This window comes from Jaculus jaculus, chromosome 4, assembly GCF_020740685.1.
Source record: "Jaculus jaculus isolate mJacJac1 chromosome 4, mJacJac1.mat.Y.cur, whole genome shotgun sequence".
Lineage (NCBI taxonomy): Eukaryota > Metazoa > Chordata > Mammalia > Rodentia > Dipodidae > Jaculus > Jaculus jaculus.
Window position 1 is genome coordinate 20,032,380 of NC_059105.1, and position 20,063 is coordinate 20,052,442.

At 52.4% G+C, this 20,063-nt stretch overlaps 2 protein-coding genes across 9 annotated transcripts in view; one reads left to right on the forward strand and one right to left on the reverse strand.

The window, feature by feature from the left end:
- The window catches only part of Dgkd (diacylglycerol kinase delta), a 102,906-nt gene extending 87,983 nt beyond the window's left edge, over positions 1-14,923 (forward strand). For 2 of the 4 annotated variants that reach the window (XM_045147125.1, XM_045147128.1), the window contains 12 exons: positions 673-783; positions 1,229-1,325; positions 1,435-1,542; positions 2,275-2,388; positions 3,334-3,468; positions 4,115-4,266; positions 6,029-6,140; positions 6,221-6,313; positions 7,098-7,217; positions 10,539-10,719; positions 11,773-11,903; positions 12,699-14,923. In XM_045147125.1, coding sequence (XP_045003060.1) covers positions 673-783; positions 1,229-1,325; positions 1,435-1,542; positions 2,275-2,388; positions 3,334-3,468; positions 4,115-4,266; positions 6,029-6,140; positions 6,221-6,313; positions 7,098-7,217; positions 10,539-10,719; positions 11,773-11,903; positions 12,699-12,785 — 1,441 coding nt within the window. In that variant the 3' untranslated portion in view covers positions 12,786-14,923. The remainder of the gene's footprint in view (positions 1-672; positions 784-1,228; positions 1,326-1,434; positions 1,543-2,274; positions 2,389-3,333; positions 3,469-4,114; positions 4,267-6,028; positions 6,141-6,220; positions 6,314-7,097; positions 7,218-10,538; positions 10,720-11,772; positions 11,904-12,698) is intronic. The other 2 variants (XM_045147126.1, XM_045147127.1) reach the window with 2 other exon arrangements.
- Positions 14,924-15,729: 806 nt separating this feature from the next.
- The window catches only part of Usp40 (ubiquitin specific peptidase 40), a 77,617-nt gene continuing 73,283 nt past the window's right edge, over positions 15,730-20,063 (reverse strand). For all 5 annotated transcript variants that reach the window (XM_045147118.1, XM_045147117.1, XM_045147119.1 and 2 more), the window contains 2 exons: positions 19,844-19,938; positions 15,730-17,368 (listed from right to left, as the gene is read on the reverse strand). In XM_045147118.1, the coding sequence (XP_045003053.1) occupies positions 17,257-17,368; positions 19,844-19,938 (207 nt within the window). In that variant the 3' untranslated portion in view covers positions 15,730-17,256. The remainder of the gene's footprint in view (positions 17,369-19,843; positions 19,939-20,063) is intronic.

Consider the following 20,063-nt stretch of genomic DNA (forward strand, 5'->3'; position numbering starts at 1 on the left):
GCCTCAGGCAGTGTATTTTTTGCAATAAAAGTTGAGTACAAGCTGGGCATTGTGGTGGACACATTTAATCCAAGCACTTGGAAATGGCAGAGGCAAGAGGATCACTGTGAATTTGAGGCCAGCCTGGAAGTACAGACTGAATCCCAGGTCACCCTGGGCTAGAGTGAGACCCTGCCTCAAAAAACCTAGAAACAAACAAACTATAGGCAGGTACTACAACATGTGTGAACTCTGAAAACATGCTCTAAGGGGAAGGAGCCAGATACACAAAGCTACGTTTCCCATTCCATTTCTACAACAGGGTCAGGGGAGGCACGCCAAGAGAAGAAAGCTGGTTAGAGGTTTCTAGGGGCTGGGGAGGCTGGGACGGTGGAGCCGATGGCAGGGGTTGTGCGCTCTGAAATGGACCGTGGGGAGGACACAACCCTCAATGCACTAAAAATCATCGTATTATGTGTAAAGTATGTCCATTAGCGCTCTTACAGACAGAACAACTAAAGAACTATGGGTTCTCTTAAGTCTAAATCCTAAACACAGGAAAAGGAAGCAAACAAAATAGAGCATCAGCAAACCTGGAGAAGTGCCAGTTTTGCTCTAAGGGGGAAAAACCTAGAGGTCGGAGTGTGAGAGAACCTGCTAGACGCAGTGAACTGACCGGGCTCTCCTCTGCAGTGAGTACTACACGGAGAAGTGTGTCATGAACAACTACTTTGGCATTGGCCTGGATGCAAAGATATCCCTGGACTTCAACAACAAGCGTGATGAGCATCCAGAGAAATGCAGGTGTGTGCGGCCGTGGAGTTGTGGGGAGCGTGTGCAGTGTGGTGACGGGGAGAGTGTGCAGAGCGCCATGATGTGTGTGGGGGGGAGTGTGAGGGTGCTGTGTCGAGGAGAGGGTAGTGCTGTGTTCATCAACAAGGTCTCCAGCTGTCTTCACATTTACCATCAGTACATGTGTGGGTATACTGACTTTTGGGATTTCAAAATTACTCTCTGAATTTTGCAAAATCTTAGATAAACACACCTTTTCATCAGAAACACGCTGTGCTGTATTCGTGAGGCTCCTGTGTCTGTCTGGGTGTGGGTGCTTGCTTGGCAATGCTACTTCTCAGCGTGGTGTTCATTGGTGAATATATTCTTGATGTGCATCTGCTAAATGGAGACCGTGCCTGGGTCCAGACGTGGTCACCTGTGAAGGATCCAACTCACTGAGGTGTTTCCTTTGTAGGAGTCGGACCAAGAACATGATGTGGTATGGCGTCCTTGGCACCAAAGAGCTGCTTCACAGAACTTACAAGAATCTGGAGCAAAAGGTCTTGCTGGAGGTGAGATCCCTGACCCTGGCAGACAGCCTCCCAGCCACAGCGCTCCTCCTCCATGAAGAGGGGAGCATGATGAGCCTTTTTTCTCTCCATCTGCATTTCTGCTGCTCAGTGTGATGGGCGCCCGATCCCCCTCCCCAGTCTTCAGGGAATTGCCGTCCTCAACATTCCCAGCTATGCTGGCGGGACCAACTTCTGGGGGGGCACCAAGGAAGACGATGTATGTACGGGCCGTGGAGTGGGTGGCCATGCTCAGGGAGGGCAGTGGTTTGATAGGTTAAGCACCTCCTGGTCCTGGCAGTGGGCATGGTGGATAGGACCTCCTGCCTGCTGACTCTGTTTAGATAGTAGGCCCAGGGTATGATCAGTGGGCACAGGCTGAAACCTGAATAAGGCCATGAGGCTGGCCAAGTTGGGTGGGAGAAGGCTGTGCCAGTCACAGGGAATGTAGTAGGTAGAGGCTGAGAGCCTGATGGGCAGAGGGGGTGGATGCAGGTCCTGTATAGCAACACTTGGGGCTGTGGAAGCCAAGTACAGGAGCCGGGGACTTGTGCTGTGAACTGAAGCTAGTGCTGATGGGTTTTCACCAGAGTTTATGGTAGTAACAGAAGCAGCCAGCACTCTGTGATTGTGTCAGCCACTGCTCTGAGTACCTAGGACCTGTTAGTTCCTCTGGCACCCATGCCAGCCACCTGAGTGACATACCAGTGTTACCCTTGCCTGCAGCAAGAGCCATTGGTAACTTGCCCCAGGTCTCACAGCTAGGAAGCGGCAGGTGTGGGAGGCAGTCTTAGGCAGCTGGCCTCTGGGTAACACACTCCCTCTAGGATGCATTTGCCACCAGTGGTGTATTGCCTGCCTGCTTCACCAGTGCACCCCAGACCAGGAGGAAGAGCGAGGGTGGCATGCATGGAAGGTGGGCACAGGTCAGCTCTCATGCTGGCCCCTTCAGACTTTTGCAGCTCCATCATTTGATGACAAGATTCTGGAGGTGGTCGCTGTGTTCGGCAGCATGCAGATGGCCGTGTCTCGTGTGATTAAGCTACAGCATCACCGGATCGCCCAGGTACCAGCCATGCGCCTCCAGAGGCTCTTGGGGATGCCTCCTAGGGCCACACCTGATTGAAGAGGAGGGGTCTGGCCTAGAGCGCCCCAGATTGGCTCCCAGTGCCAAGAGGGAAGAGAGAGAGAGGGAGCGTGAGAGCAAGGGAGCGCACAAGCAGGCTCTGTACTTGGATGTGGAGGAGCAGGCCCAGGCTGAGCTCTGTCCTGTCATTTCCGCTGCAGTGGCAGAGTCCACTGGGGCCTGGCCCACTCTGCGGCCAGGCTGGACTTCTGCCCTTGATTCTGACAGCTGGGATGCGCTGGGAAGGGTGGGAAGCAGAGACCTCTTTCACACTGGAGGTTGGGGTTCTGATAAACCTCCTGGCTTGAGTTGCTTACTGGGTGAGATTTTCTAGTCCCCTCCTGTGCTCTGCCTGTCCCCAACAGTCGTTGGGGAGATTTTCTAGTCCCCTCCTGCGCTCTATATGTGTTCCTGGCAGTTGGTGGTGAGATTTTTCTAGTCCCCTCTTGCACTCTGTCTGACCCCAGTAGTCAGTGGCTTAAAGTTTACTTTTGTTTCCCTTGGCAACTTTTTGTTGCTGTTGTTATTGTTGAAAATGGATCCAGGGTCTTACTACTCACCCTCTGGGCTTTGCCGTGCTCTCGCAGTGCTTGTACCTGGCAGGGATTGGTCCGCGGCCCTGCTTCTCACTAGGCCCTGTGTCCCGAGGCTCCTGTGCCAGCGGGGAGGGATGGTGGTGCTGAGCTCGGCAGCAGTCCTGATACAGAGTAGGTCCGCTGGTCCTGACAGCGAAGTGGTTGGCTATGAGCGTAGCATCTCCAGAGGTGGTGTGTGGGAGCCCCGAGGGTGGGAGTGCAGACCATGGACTAGAGAGGCCTGATGGTGCTTCAAAGCCTCCGGAAGTTGTAACTTGGCACGTAAATGATGGCTGTGGTATTTGCTTAGTGTCGCACAGTGAAGATCTCCATCCTGGGGGACGAGGGCGTACCTGTGCAGGTAGATGGAGAGGCCTGGATCCAGCCACCAGGTTACATTCGAATCATCCACAAGAACCGGGCACAGACTCTCACGAGAGACAGGGTAAGAACGGCTGCCTGCGGGGCTGGGTGGGGCCCTGGAGCCACCAGCGTCTTCCCCTGTGCTCTTCTTTGCTCCTGTGAAAGACCATCAAACCACTTCATGTTTGATTGTAGGGTTTCCCTTTAAAGAAAGCCAGAGATTTGCTGGGCATGCTGGTGCTTGCCTGTAATCCCAGCCTTGGGTGGCAGAGGCAGGAGGATTGCTATAACTTTTTAAAAATTAATTAATTTATGAGAGGGGGCAGGGAGAGGAAGAGGGAAAGAGAATGGGCATGCCATGGCCTCTAGCTACTGTAAATGAATGAACTCCAGATGCATGTGCCATCCTGTGCACCTGGCTTAGGTGGGTTCTGGGCAATCAAACCTGGGTCCTCAGGCTTTGCAGGCAAGTGCCTTAACCACTAAGCCATCTCTCCAGCCTGGATTGTTATAATTTTCAGGCCAGTCAAGGCTACAAAGAGGGACCCTGTCTGGAAAAAATAAAGACACAAAGTTCAAGCTAATGGGATAGCAATTTCTACAAAAGCTCTTTGCCCCCATTTCTCCCTCTTCCCAATTTTTGCTCTGATTCTCAGACTCAGTATCAGGGTTAGAGCTGTGCTTACCCTCTTGAGTCACAAAAAGGCCACTGGGTTCTCCCCTTCTAGGCCTTTGAGAACACCCTGAAGTCCTGGGAGGACAAGCAGAAGTGTGAGCTGCTGCGGCCCCCGTCCTTCTCCCTGCATCCTGAGATCCTTTCTGAAGAGGAGGCTACCCAGATGGACCACTTTGGACAGGCAGCGGGGGTTCTCATTCACAGGTAGGCTCTGCTTGCTCTGGTTCATAGGGGGCTCACCATTCTGTTTGCAGGGTCTGTGTAGCAGACAGCCTCACATTGCTGGGATGAACAGTTACAGGAGGAAGGGAACTTATTTGAAGCATAAAGATCAGGAGAAGTTCCATAATGGCAGAAGTTGGCCCACCTTCACAAGCCCAGGCAGAGAGAGAAAAGCCACCCCCTGCCCCCCAGCACAAGCACACACACTGGAGGAACTCCAGGCAGAGCTCAGGCACTTGGCATGTTTTTAGACTAGAATTCCAAATCCACCCCACACCTTAGGGCTGGACCCTAGGACCTGTCCACAGCGACACCTCCTTCAGCTAGGCGGCTGCAGATCCAAATTACAAGCTTCTGAATAAATAAACTTCTGAATCAACTGGGGTATATCCACTCAAACTCCCACAGTCTGACTCCCCCATGAGGCCCGATGCTTCCTGCTTTCCTCACTCTCTTTCAACGATGGCTCAGGTTTGCACGTGGAAACCTCCATCCACAAGGGTTTTCTGAACAGCCAGACTTCAGATGCAGTGCTGAGTGTCTGAGCACAGTCCCTGACTGCCTTGTCACCTCACCCGGGAGAGAGGCGTGCACTCTGCTTTTGTATTTCCTAAAGATGAAGATGTGCTCAAGGTCTTTCCTTCTGTTAGTTGTCTTTGACCAACGGCTCTGAGCTACTGTGGTGCTGTGATACACGTCTCTGTCCATCTGCCCATCTTTGAATGGCACAGTGCCCACACTGTTGGTTCCCTCTCTATCCGCCCATCCGTGGTTCTTTCCAGCAAGTCTGATTCCTGCACTGGCTTAGCTGCTGTCTCAACTCTCTGTGAGGTAGCACATGGGTGGGTGTCCTGGCTGTCCACTTCTTGCTTCTTTGGTGGGCTGAGGTCCCTTGGGTCTGAACTTGAGGTTCTGTCTGCCCTTCCCGGGCCAGTCTCCCTGCCCCAGGTTGATGAGCACATCAGTTTCTCTCTGGTCCCTCAGGTCAGTGTTGGGCTAGATGACCTACATATTTATCCACTTCCTTGCAGTGCAGTGGCCATTGCCCTGGTGTGTGTCTAGGTCCCTGGGGGCCTAGGCTTGCTCACCTTCTGAGCGTCAGCTGGTCAAGTTGCTCCCTGTGTCTCTCACTGTGTGCTCTGCCCCACTCCAGCTCACATTGTCTAGCTTCTCTGAGTCCCTGGCTGGCTTTTGGTCTCTCCCAGACTAGAGTGACTCAGAGCTGATTTTCATGACCGTCTTCCCTGTCACCGGAGGGTGTAAGAGATACAGGTTACAAGGAAGCTTGTTCTCATGTAAGCTTGCAGCCTTGCAAGCACCTATGTGTCTGCTTTCCACTGTGGGTTTTTTTTTTTTTTTGTTGCTATTGTTGGTTTTAGTTTTTTTTTTTTCTTTTCCCCAAGGTAGGGTCTCACTGTAGTCCAGGTTGACCTGACATTCGCTATGTAGTCTCAGGGTCGAACTCACAGCGATCCTCCTCCCTCTGCCCACCAAGTGCTAGGATTAAAGGCGTGCGCCACCACACCCAGCTTTGCTTTCCATTTTATAAAAACATGACTTTGTTTATTTTCCTCCCCAGAAAAGCTGGGCATAGATGTCAGATTCCCATCTAACTCCACTGTTCACTGTCCACTAAGCTTATCCTATGCCAGTGGCTATGACTGTGAGAGGCCATCATGGCCAAGCTGTCCCCTGGCCTGCTAAGCACCCATCCTCCGACTACATGCCCTGCTTCCCTTTCCAGCATCCGGGAAATCGCTCAGTCCCACCGCGATATGGAACAAGAACTTGCACATGCTGTCAACGCCAGCTCCAAGGCTATGGACCGTGTGTATGGCAAACCGAGAACCGCAGAGGTATTTGGTTTTTATCAGGCCTGGCTTCTCAGCTTCTGAGGCCATTGGCTTTCCAATGCGTACATGTTGGTTCTTCTCAGGGCTTGAACTGCAGCTTTGTCCTAGAAATGGTGAATAACATCAGAGCCCTGCGCAGTGAGACGGAGCTGCTGCTGGCTGGCAAGATGGCCCTGGTAAGCTGACGGGGGAGAGGGAGTGAGCTCTAGCTCTGTGAGGTGACCCTCTCACCAGGCTACTGGGCACTGAAGGCAGCACTTTTCAGTCCACCCTGGCCTCAAGGAAGGGGCCTCAGATGTTGTGGTCACACCCTCTGGCAGCATGTCAGCTTCCCTGCCTATAGATGTTGGAGCTGTCTTTAACAATGGCCCTGCCCTGGACAAAAACCTATGTCTGTGGTAGAAATCTGTAGACCACATTCAGAAATCCTTCCTTTTGTGGCATTATCAGCATGCTGTGCTGTCACCTGTCCCCACACAGTGTGTGAAAGTGGCTGTTGGGTTAGCCCTGGGGACCCAGGGATAGGGGTGCTGAGCTAAAAAAGCTTCAGCAGGCCTCCTGGGCATAACAAACATAGGATGTGGAAAAACTGCTGGGGACAGAGGCAAGCACCTGTCTCTGCTCTTTACTCCGTGTCCTGGCTGCTGCCTTTGCCGCCTGCCGGCGTCCCTGTGCTCCGGCAGGTCCGGGGCCTGCTGCCTTGCACAGGGGAGTCTGAGGAGGCCACGGCAGGCCGGGGGCCAGTGCTGCTGCTTGCAGCGTCTGCACGCCAGAGCAGAGGGCCTTGTCCCCTGCGTCCTGAAAAGGGGAGGTGACGGCTCACACCTTACCTGTGGCTTCATTCAGGCAAGGCTGTAGAGCAGCTCGGGGAGCTTGGCCTAGGGCAGCCCTCACCTGCCTGCCTGGCTGGCCTGGGCCTGGCCACAGTCACAGCTGCATCTCGCTCTTTCTCCGGAGCAGCAGCTGGATCCCCCACACAAGGAGCGGCTGGGAGCCGCCCTGGCCGAAATGGACCGGCAGCTCAGGAAGTTGGCAGACACCCCCTGGCTGTGTCAGCCCATGGAACCTGGTGACGAAGAGGTATGTGGGGCACCCCTGGACATGGCGCTCATGCTGTTATTACCTGTGTTCAGTGTGGTCCCAGCAGCTTTGGGATTGAGGGGGCTTGAGTCCTAAGCCCTGGTGTGGCAGCTTCTCGGGAGTTTATTGTTGATGGGGATGGAGTTGGCGTGTCCAGTCCCCACCATGCATTTCCCCTAAATGTGTTTCGAGACTTGAACTTGTGCGTGTCTGGTAGTGAGATAGGACTCCCCAGGTCATACTGGCCTGGGATCGCATCAGGGAGAGCAGGCAGAAGGAGCCAGAAGGGGCCAGAGTATGGTGAAGACACAACTCTAAGCTGCCTCTGGGCTTGTTTCTTGGGGATGGAAAGGGGAGGAGGGACAGGTGTGAAGGACGGTCACAGGCGGTAACTAGTAACGTGCGTAGTGGGGCACTTTGGCTCAGCTTCATGTGTTAGAACTTTTGATGGCAGTGTGCAAAACTCAAGACTGGGATGTGTGGGTAATTGGTAGAGATTTTCCCTAAAATCACTGAGGTAACTATAGTGACCATAGGTAATGCCAACATAGTCCTGCAACTCCACATCAGATTATCAAAATGGTGACGTGAACAGTGTGTGGGGGCCGCCACTATGAATAATGGGGAAGAACATTATAAACTATGTTCCTGACTTTAATAGACAAATGTAGACTCAGTCAGTTTTTAAAATCTTAATTGTAGTGTATTAGTTGCTTTTCTTTTCTTTTTTCTCTCTCTTTTTTGGTTTTTCGAGGAAGGGTCTCACTGTAGCCCAGGATGACCTGGAATTCACTATGGAGTCTCAGGGTGGCCTCGAACTCACGGCGATCCTCCTACCTCTGCCTCCCGCTGAGTGCTGGGATTAAAGGTGTGCGCCACCACGCCTGGCTATTGATTGCTTTTCTTGCTGCTGGGACAAAATACCTGACAAAAAGCAGTTGGGGAAGGGTTTATTTTAGCTTGCAGTGCGAGATTACAGTCCATGACGGCAGGGAAGATGGCACAGCACATGCTGGCACTCTCTTTGTAGCCCAGGACCCCCGCCCGTGGGACGGTGCTGCCCACAGTTATGGTGGGCCTTCCGCCTCACGTGACCCACTCTAGGCACTCTCACAGGCATGCCCACGTGGGTGATTCCAGTTTCTGTCCAGTTGACAACATAAACTGCCACTAATGGTTTTAATACACGGAGAATCCTAAGTGTCTTTCCAGATATTTGCACAAGACAAAAAAGAAAATAAGCACAACTAGCAAAGATAACGATGTCTTCCTCCTGACATGGCAGCAAATGAGTCTCAGATTGTGTTGAAAGCAAACCAAGCCCTTTGCTGCTCACCGAGCTGCTTGCTCTCCTGAGCCTCTGGCATACTCATGACCCGAAAGATTAAAAATAGGAGTTCTGAGTAAATGCAAATAGAAGTTCCCCAAGTCATGATACATGTGTTCTTTCCTTGCTTGACTCATGATGGAGCCAGATAACCTCAATAACCTCATCCTAGGTTGCACCTTCCATGCATGTACTTGCTACAGCCGGCGTCGGCCTAACACTGCTAACTCAGCCTTCTCTGACCATGCTGAGAACATGTGCATTAGCCTAGAGTGGGGCAAAGTCGCCTAACACAATCTATTTTATAATAGTGTGCAATATCATGAAATTTGTTAAAAATTATGCTGAAAGTGAAAGATTGACTGGGTATACTTTTGCACTGTTGTAAGTCAAAAAATTGTAAGTTGAATCATCATAATTTGTGGACTATTTATATTAATATAAAATGGAATTATAGACTTTAGACAATAATATCAAGGGCTACTCTGTTTTGGAAAAATACATTATATAGAGTCATGACAGTATGACAGCTATAATAGCCATGAAGCTGTGTGGTAGATAAGTTCTTTCAAAGTGCACCTTCATTCTCCAGTGAGTGGGATTTTCCTAATGACCTTACGTTGGTAGCTTAATTTCACCACATTCTGAAACAGTGTGTATTACTTGTTCTTTGATGTTTATTGTGACTTGCTTAGTGGACCACCCACTGGTTAGTCTGTTAATGTGTACTGGTGCCACGTGTGACTTGCTCAGCTGACCACTCACTCAGTGGGCAGTCTGTGATGGGGCTGTGTGTGGGCACTTCCATTGCTAACCCTGTCAAAGCCCTATAGAACTTTTTTTTTTTAAGGTAGGTTTTTGCTTTAACCCTCGTTGACCTAGAATTCACTATGGCATCTCAGGGTGGCTTCAAACTCATGGCGATCCTTCTACCTCAGCCTCCCCAGTGCTGGAATTAAAGGTGTGTACCAGCATGTCCAGCCCCAGAATGTTTTTCTTGACCTATCATGTTTTAACTCAGTTACCAAAATGATAGATGTCCCTCAGTTTTTCAGTTTTTCTTTGGGACTCTGTGTATCTTTGGTTTACATATTTGAACCTGGTTTATCATTATTAATGAACCCCTTTTTAATCTTTAGTCTACTTGGTATATTCTTTTTAATATGTTCTTTATTTGAGGTGTCTCTTCTAAGTAGCATCAGAGTCTTGTCACCTGCATGTGTCTTGGGTGTGTGCACACGCAAAGAGCAAGGTCGTGTTCCTCCACCACCCTACTGTCTCCTCCCACCCTTCTTCTAGACGGGGAGCACATCCCAAGGAGAGTGCAAAATGCCACTGACAATCAAAACCCAGTGATCGTAACCAAACACGAGAAGACTGGCTAAAAACTCATGCGATCACACAATGCTATGAACTGATATTTAGGAAAAACGTAATCACTTTATGAGATGCGTCTCAGTTGTAAAGTAGGAAATACATGATATAAAGCTAGGCGCTGTGCACAGGTATGGCTGCATACGGGAGGCTAAGGCAGAAGGTTTAAGGGTTGGAAAGGCGTTGAGGGCTCTGCCTTACGAGCATGAGGACCAGAGTCTGACCTCCTGGTACTCGTGCAGTGTGCTGGACATGGAGTATATGCGTGTGATCCCGGTGCTGGGGACGTAGAGACACGGTGACCCCCGAACTCTGCTAGCTAGTCTAGCCTAATTAATGAGCGCCAGGTCAGTGAGAGACGACGTCAGAGAGGTGGACAGCATTCCCAAGCATGACTCCTGAGATTATCACTGGTCTCTATAAGCAAATGCACGCATACACACACGTACATGTGGCTACACGCATACGGGTGCTCATGCAAGTACGACACACAGCAAAGCAAGCCAAAGCAACCTTACATACAACCTGAATGAAACACCTGGAGAACAGTGTCTTGGCTAGAACTGTGAGCAGGCATTTAGGTCCGGGTCTGACGCTCAGTGTTTCTCGCTGTCCAACAGAACGTGCTGCTGGGGCTTTCTAAGCGCGGTCGCAGTGGAAAACTCCGCCTCGTGACGAAGTTTAAGAAGGAGAGGAACAATAAGAACAAAGAAGCCCACGGCAGCCTGGGAGCCCCGGGTACCTGCCCCTGTCCTGCGGGCTCTGGCTGCCAATACCAGTGGTCCTGGTCCAGTTCTCCTGGTCTCTGCTTTCTCCTTTGGCCCCATGGCACTTTCCCCTTGCTCTCCGTACTGTGACCTCCCGTCATGTTGGCTGCACTTGTGTCTCTGTAGCTATAAACTATCCCTTGCTTGCCCCTCTCTTGGTACTGACCGACATGCCCTGCTCAGATGGACTCTCTGGAGACTGGGGTGATGGCAGCTGAGCTGACCTGCCTGCCTCGAACCGGGCGGCTTGATGTGGGGTGGACAGTGGGGGTGACAAGACAAACTTGGAGACACAAAACTATGGACTCGGGCTGTGCTGGGGTCCTCTGCCTGCTCCCTCTGACAGGCTGCTTGTGACTCCATTCAGTTGATTTGCTGACCAAGGTCTCTAAGCTTGGAACTCCAGGCCTCTAGTGGTTGTGGGCAAATAAATCAATAGGAAATGTGCTAAAGTACATCTCCCCTTTGGGTCAGTAAATTGGGCTTTCACACGTCTCAGTGTTAGCCCTGACCGCTGGGGCTGTGCCTTGTTCCTCTGGTGACAGGCCTCGCTCTCAGGTTGCATGCACCACCACTCAAGAAAGCCCCTGTGCGATTTTTCTTTCCTGCATGTTTGTCTGGAACTTGGGTTTCCATTAATGACAGAGGCTCTGCTTATATGCATGTCGCCCCTCCCGCAGCGGCCCAGCAGTGAGGACACACTGGCTTTCGCCACAGAGATGTTCCTCTTGGTTTGGTGATGTTTAATCCCTCCTGAGATACAGAGGTTCCCAAAAGGCTGGTGGCCCACCTGGCAAGAACAGATGCCAGCACCACTGCCATTGGTGCCCCTTGGGAGCCCCCCCCCCCCCCGTCTCACTGCTGGAACGTGCTGCCTGTGTGTGGCTGTGGTGGCACTGCATCTGGAGGCATTTTGGGTCCACTGCCGGGATGTCTGGGTGTCCGGGGCACTGTCTGCTGCAATGTCTCGGGTGCTGGCTGCTGGGACATCTTGGGTGCTGCTGCTGGTTGTCTGGGTGTCGGCTGCCGCCTGCCTGGCGCTGGGCTCTGGGCACTCACTGCACTCGTGCTTTTCCGTCTCCGACAGTTCACCTCTGGGGGACAGAGGAGGTTGCTGCCTGGCTGGAGCACCTCAGTCTCTGTGAGTATAAGGACATCTTCACGCGGCATGACATCCGGGGCTCTGAGCTCCTGCACCTGGAGCGGAGGGACCTCAAGGTACTTCACGGGCCTCTTCCCAGAACGCACATCTGGGCTTCCACGCAGCTCTTTCCACCTGTCCTGTTCCCTGACCTGGCTGTGTCCCAACATCTCTAGTCTTCCCACAGTTCTTCCACCTGTGTGTGCCTGGTGGTCATGACCTTGTCCTTGGCAGTGATGGCTCCCCTGCTATAGGCAGGTGAGGTCAGGAGCAAACACAATAGGAGCCTTGGTTTTTCTTAGTCACCGAGACCACACTGCCTTAGTAGAAACGGCTCACAAGTCAGCCGACGCACTCTGGCTCACGGTGGCGGCAGGTGGTCCGGTGGCTCCCGAAGCCCTGTCTCTCCTGTCTGCACACTGCTCACGCGTGGACAGTGCTGCCGCTTCACGCTCAGGCGGCTCCTCTTTTCCCGTGTTTGCGCCTGCCGCCCTCCACGCACCCAGCCAAGTCCCAGTCCACTTGGCCTCGTGGCGGAAGCTCTCCTCCTGGGCATTGTTTCTGGCTGCATCCTGAGAGGGCGAAAGGCCACCACACCGGTCTGGTTAGGTGGTTCTCCCCAGGCCACCGGCTCTCAGGCTTCCGTTCATGTTTGGTTTTCTGGATCACCCTTCACAGCAGCGGTATACACACAGAAGCCATGTATAGGGTGTCTGCGTGACTCATGTTGTGTCTTTCCCTTGTTTCACCACGTTTGTCATTTCACCCTCACTGGCAGGCAGAGTAGGAAGGCTTGGTGGCAGCAGGCCCATTTGTAGCGTCTGGCCCCAGTCGTCTTCCTGGCATACACAGTGCTGTCCTCTCTGTTGCAGGACCTTGGTGTGACCAAAGTGGGCCACATGAAGAGGATCCTGTGTGGAATCAAGGAGCTGAGCCGGAGCACCCCTGCCGAGGCCTAGCCTCTGCCTTCTCAGCCTGCGTCCTCCGTGCCTCCTTTTCCCACGATTGAGGCCCAGGGAGGACACTGCCGCCACTCAGCCCCTGGCCACCTTTCTCATGGTGCTATTCCCTTTGTTAGTGACAGGAAGCCTGATGCCCATTGGAAACAGCGTTGGGGTCTTGAACTTACCAACACAGCTACCTTGGAAACAACACCTTTCCCCCATTTGGGGCACACTGTGTTAAGCCGGCTCTCAGCCCTTGCTGGCCTGTGTTGTGGCCACAGGGACTGTCGTGAAGCCTGACCTTCTGGGCTCCTGGCACCTGCAGGACCTTCCCACCCGGGCCACATGGTCACATTGTCCAGTGGGCTGCTGCTCTGTGTCCTTTATTGGCCACGTTGGGAAGTACTGTCTCTGCTCCCACTGACTCCAGAAGCAGAGTTGGGCTCAGTCCACAGCGGTCCATTCAGGATGTTCTCTGTGCCTGATGCCACCCGTGGTTCACAGCCCCGCTCTTGTCCTGTTTATTCATAAGGTTTGTTTTGTTAAACACAGGTCATGCCCCTTCCTGGTTTGAAAGTGGTGCGGATGTATTTCCAGACTCGTTTGTCTCAATCTTAGGAAGAGTAAGGAAAGCCCTCCTGCTTAGCCAAGTAGCAGTCGCTCGGTTCCCTTTGTCTTAAGGAGCCTGGTCCCCCTCCTTGCCCTCCACCTGCAGGCTGTGAGCATGGGGACAGCCACCCCATCTGCAGGATGCCATGCCGAGGACGTGGGTTTATGTGATTCTGTATCTCTATGAAGCTTCCTGGCTCTGGGAAAGCGTATTCTGTGGGAGAATACTGGGTTCCAGGCGCAAGTCCCTGAGTGAGCAGTCTCTGGCCTTGTGGTGGCTTATCTTCTGCTGTCAGGCCTGGTGTCCATGGACATGTCTGTAAGGACTGCTGCCCTCCTGTCCCTGGGGTCAAGCTCCAGTTCCTGGGCAGAGATGCCTCTGAAGTAGCATGTGGCACTATGAGTGACAGGAAGTTCCCCTGGGAATGCCCTGGGCCTTACTGCCACTGTCTTTACCCTGTTCTCCTCTTCAAAGATGTTTGTCCCCAGAGACTTGTAAGAGCACCTGGAAAGGACTTTAGCTCACTCACTGTGGCACAAGGACAGTGTTGTGAGTTTCAGTTGGCACTGCCCCATTTGCCCTAGGGCAAGGTTCTGCATCACCCCTGGCTCCTGAGTGATTGGCAGCCATGGGGCTTCACCTCTGGTCTCTTTGGTCATCTCTTCTTCACCCGTGACAGGTGGGTAGGTGCATCCCCCGTGGCCTTGCCCAGTCCCGCCCGAGTGTGGAGAGCATCTGTAGCACAGTTCTTGCTGTCCTCTAGTCCCAGGACTGGATTGTGCCAGAGCAGTGGCCTGTCCCTGTGTGGCGGGTTGCTCTTAGGACATGGGGTGGAAAAAAATCTGCCCTGCACACGGACTCGGCCTTCTCACTGGAAACACCGATGGGGAACAGTTCCTGGGCACTCATTTTAAACCCAGAAACAGAGGAAGGGATCATCTAGCTACAGAAGTCACTTGGTCCGCAAAGCATGAACAGCTAACAGAGGAGGTAACAGCCTGTGCCCTTGGTACTTGCTGGCTAGGTGAGAGCAAGCCACCAGACAAGCTGACACTTAGGTGGTCTAAGGAGAAGCAGCTGATGGGCACTGGGGCCAACCTAAGACCTTTTTTTGGGAAAGCACTGGGTTTAGATCCATAGGGTTTAAGATCGGTGGTGATAGTGACTAAAACAGCACTTATATACAGCTGTTTATTGAGTTTTCATAAGTGGGAGGACCAGTAATGAGAGCTGGAAGGATCTTCCAGGTAGCCATGGGCCTGTACTCCATAGATGTGACCTAGCCATCACCATCCTGTCCCAAGTTTCTCTGCAGCCGGAGTCCTAGCCCCTGTGCGGAGAGGGGAGAGGAAGGAAGTATCCCCAAGGAACTGGAGAAAAAGGTTTTATGCCTGCAGGTGGAGCTCCCTCATATTTATAATATTAATTTATACAGCGACCACCTGGAAGCAGATGCCACTTGTATTGTTATGTACATAGTCTGCATCGGAGTTGTAAATATGTTCTTCTGTATGTAAATAAATCTAGCCTGTTTTTGATCTTCCATGGGTAGAGTCCCGAGTCCTTGTTCTGCTGCTCTGGTGTGGAACGCTGGTTGCCAAGCTGAATTAGAATTGTTGGGTGTGAGTCAGGCTGGTGGTGCACTTGGGAGGCAGAGGTAGGAGAATCGCCCTGAGTTCAAGGTCACCCTGAGACTACACAGTGAATTCCAGGTCTGCCCGGGCTAGAGTGAGACCCTACCTTAAGAAAGGATTGTCAGAGGCTCTGAAAATAGACTGAACTATTGGACAAGAAGCAAAACAATTTGCTGGACTAAAGTCCAGCCAGCACAGGCTGAGTTCACCAGTCCCCCAGTATGAAAGCCAGTGCCAAGGCCTGACTCGCAGGCCGAGGCTGTTGCTTTGCTCTCCCCTCTGAGGCACAGTGACTCCTCCACTAGACATCGCTATCGTTGTCTGGTGGCTGTTCAGCTCTTACAGCCATACTGCCGGCAGGTGCGTGGCCAGTGAGGAGAAGAGATGCTTGTGCCTTGTTGGTCATGTGAAGGACTGAGAGGGAAGCAGGTTCTGGGCCATCAGGATTGCTAGCGCCTTGCTTGTTCTGCAAGCAGCTTCCCTGCCATGGCCAGGTCCTGTTCGCTAAAGAGAGCCAGGCCACAGCCACTTTCTCCCAATACAACTTTTCCCAGGAGTCTGGATTTATTTTAAGCTGAAGTGTACTTATTTCCAAAGCAGTATGTCTAAATATAAGCCATGTTTATTCAGCACTGAAGTGTGCTTGGGAGAAAAGGCCACATTCGTTTCCTTTAAGCAAACAGAACATGAAGCAGTGAGCACATGACAAACAGGATTACAGCTTTAGAAATGGTTTATTTTCTCTTTAATAAAATCTTAGTGCTTTCTGTCTATTCATCTCACTCTCTTTCTAAACTCAAAGAATAAAACACACAGAAGAAAGTCCGGCCAATGGTGCAGGCCGCTGCCAGCATTTTAGGCACATCCACTGGCTTTTCTGGGAGTTTGGGAGGTTCAGGAAGAAGGCTCTGGCTTCCTGAAAATAAAGCGCCTCAACTCTTTATTACATCGGTATTTTATTGCTTTAAGATGAGATGAAGGGGTGTACTAAGAAACTGCATCAGTTACAGCCCTCACCGGAGGGCTGGCTGCAGTTAAGTCATGTTTACAGTTAGGGCCTCCTGGAACTCATCAGTGTGCAGCTAAGATGTGGCCCTAAAGGTCACATGTGAAGTTTGTGAGAACCAGACAGTCCAAGTTCAATGGCTTAAAATGCAGTGCTTCAATAGAAGCAGACACCTAACTTAGTGACAGCATGTCTCTGGCACATGCGCAGAGAAGACGAAGGCCTGTCTCCAGCAGTGCTGGGAACACACGGTAGGGCAGTCACCTGCTGAGTATGTGTGCTACGGGACAGCGCAGCCACCCCCGGAGGTGAACAGCCTTGAGCCAGGAAGGGGACGGTAGAAGCCTGTGCCAGAGCTATTTTCTCCCTGTCTTGTCACCTTGGTTCTGTTCGTCATGTAGTGAGAGCTGACGAGCAGTGGACTGTGATGACAACGAAAGCAAAGGATGGACTCGTCTTGGGAGTGCTGCCTCTACAAGACCCGGAACCCCGGGTCAGCCAGCTTTAGTTACGCAAGTGCAGTGTTGTGTAGTGTATTACAGTTACGGTACATGTGGACTAAACCCTTCAGTTGACTAGTTCTATGGATCAAGATCCACCCAGGACAAGGAAGCCTGGCCTGCTGCCAGGCCTCGTTGGGACGGTAAGAAACTGCCGCAGGCGGCAGCAACCGCTCCACAGCCGGTGACCCCCGCGCAGCCTGGGCACCACGCCACCCTCCCTCCCTCCGGCCGTCCAGTCACTGGCTCTGGAGAGCTGCAGCGCTGGAGCCCCAGTGTGAACTTGGTCCAAAGTTCGGACCATGTCATATGTTGAACACCAGTCATGTGGGCAGTGAAGTTAGGCACACACCCTTTCAACACAGCCTCCTGGGCCTGGCTGCCTGCAGCGTGACACAAGGTGCCCGAGCCTGTCACTAGACTAGGTGGTCACCTCTACAGTGTGACTGACAGGCCGACTTGTCTGATTTGAGCAGCTTGCCATTGAGTTTCAGGAGTAAACGGAAAAAGGCCAATGGGACCAAGCATGGGAGGTCAGCAGTGGTTGGCATCTGCATAGCATGCAGGTCTGGGAGACCCATGGGCTGGTGTGTCAGAGCTGGTGGTCACTTGGCTAGACAGAGAGGAGTCAGCCAGCCTGTTCGCCCACAAACCCACAAGGCCGCTGTCAGCAAAGGGACGGACGGCTGCGCCTGCAGCAGAGACTGCTGAGCTGGAAGGCACCCTGCTGCCAGCGCTACCTGAAGCTCCCAACGTGGATGGACAGAGAAGCTTCTGGTCCTCGGGACCGGGTGGGCGTCCCCGCGTTGGAGAAGACATCACTGCTCTGTGCACGGAGGGCTTCTCGGCTACAGAAGACACAGGCATCACTGATTTATGATCATAACACCAGGGGATCAAATGAATGGCTCTCAAATTCTAAATGTTAGGGCTTAAGTTAGAAATGGATGTTAGATGTTTCCAAACTGCCCCTCCAAGGACCCCACTTTTCCCTCAGGCCATAGCTGTGACGACTTCTCTCCACATCCTGGCCAAAGGGGCTGTCACAGATTGGGTCTTGTCCAGTCTGCACACAGCCATCTCATAGTGGAGTAGCGTTTGTTCCTCACAAGTTCCATCAAAGGATAACACAGCGCACACGGTGAACACATGGCAACTTGGGCTGCTCCCTTCATGCTTTCAGTCCCTGCCTGTCCTGAGGGAACCACCATTTTGACCCCCACCAGGCAGGCTAGTGTTTGCTCTCTGACTTCCACACGGGAATTGTGGCTGCTGTGCGGCTCCTCCTGTGCCTGCGCACAAACAGCACCGTGCTCGCTTACAGGAGCCTCCCGCAGACCCACCTCACTGCTGAGCAGCACTTGGTCATCAGGCTGCTGTGCTGAGTGAGTTTCTGAGTGAACAGCAGGGCAGCCAGGAGGTCTGGGCTCCTCAGCAGGTGTTCCAGCCCCAGACCTACCAGGCACTCTGCATTTTCAGCAGGGTGGCATCACTTCACCAATGTTGGTGGGTGTAGAAATACTGGTTTTGAATTTACAGTCCCTGTAAAAATTCGTGTGTGTGTGCGTGCTCTGACAGAAGATGTAGATAGATGGTAGTCTGAGAAAAGGTTAGTTTCCACAGAGCACTTCAGTGATTGTGTTCTCTGTGAGACACATTCAGAACTTTCAACCTGACTTCAAACATGTATGTGTGACCTTAAGCAAGGAAAAGCCCAAAGCAAAGCCAGTTGTGATCCCTCACTTACTGCCTTCCATGCCACTGTGGGAGCGAGGCCTAAGAAGCAGAGGTAGGAATGGGGTGAAGTTGGGGGGAGAGCGTCCTAGAAGCTGAGGAACAGAGAAGTGGAACACAGTCCATAGTACCCAGCAAACATGACTCTGGACCCTGTAAATGAGTGTCTCCAGTATGAGTGCTGACCCTAGCGGGACACAGGGTGACAACATCCGGGATAGCTGAGAACAAGAGGAAAACCAGCTCATGAACTCATGAAGTTCTTACTCCAGATCTTTCCTTCATCACAGCTCTCACCGGTCATCTTTTTCATGTCACAAGTGTGGCGGTCTCCTCACCAGTCTCTACTCCCAGCATCACCAGTCACACATTTACCACACAGCAGCCCGAAGATCACTTCACACTTCAGGCCTCCAGTGGCCTCTAACCACACCTTAGTTCTACATGCTGAAGTGTGGCCTATAATGACCTGTCAGGCCTGGCCCTGCTGGCTTTGCCACCTCCACGCTGGACTTCTGTCCATTCCCTGCAACAGCAAGGACAAGCCTTGCTCACCACGGGCACATGTGGTAGTGCACTAGCCCCAAGGTCTTGAGAGTGCAGGAGATGAGGAGATAAGCCGGGGCCAGATCAGGCAGACAGGTTTGGGTTAATGAGAGCAATCCCCTGAGATGAGGTCAGCCTGGGCCACACAGCTGTGAGTGGGATTCCGCCTCAGCCAACAGCAGACCAGCATCGAGAAGCGGCAGCGAGCAATCAGTGTCACCAAAGCAGGACAGCGGGACGTGAGATGCCGAGGACACCTGCAGGCCTTGTGAGGTGATGCCACCAGCAGGTGTTGAGACCTCTGGAGTTGTGTTGAGCACAGTGAATTGAACTTTGGAACTCCGAATGTTCCAGCAGGTGACATGATAGGTGTGCACGGCCCAGAAGCCAGAAGTGAGCTGGGCTGTGAGCTGAGATCTGTGGGTAACCCTTATGGAGAGGAGCAACCCTCAAAGCGGAACCTGCAGTGCAGGAAGGAAGGGGCCTGCAGGACGCTGGCACGGGAGGGATGAGGGAAGCAGGCGCGGGCAGTAGTGCCAGGGTTTGTGCCACAGGGGAAGAGGGGCCAGCAGTGCAGAAGTGAGACAGACAGAGGCTGACCACAGATAAGCAGTCAGCTGCTGGGAACCTCCGAGAGTGCAGAAGGCCACGGGCTGGCAGCAGCGCAGGAGCGGACAGGGCTTGGGAGTGCTTAGACGTGCAGGTGGCTAAGATTGAAGACGTCCCTGAGCAAAAAGACCGTGTGTGTGTGTGTGGGGGGGGTGCCCTGCACGAGGAGCTGCCTGCAGGGGTCCCGTCGGCTTCTGCGGCACTTTCTTCACATGCTCCACAGAAAGCTGTGCAAGGGAAGCAGTCTACAGAAGACGTACAGATGCCAGCAGCACAGCATCCCCACGCATCGTGTTCTACAGGACACATTCTGGATAACGGCCACACCAGGTCTTCACAGGAGTTTTCACAGAGGAATAGGGAAAAGTCAGGGAGCCCTGGAGGATTTGAGTGGGGCCTGTCGGATGCATATTAGGGTACATTTTGAGAATTACCTTTTCTTTCTCCCCAGACCCAGCTGTCTTTGGTTCTCTTTTCCAATGTCATCTCTGACTGTGCTGAAATCATCATCGTCATCAAGCAGGAGATTCTGTTTAAAAATAACGAATGAGCAGTTTTCATACATTGGGTTGGCCTACATTTAAAGCAGGTGTGTTGTAAAAATTACCTAAATTGTCAAAAAGAGATACTCAGACTAATGAAATGTAAGAAATA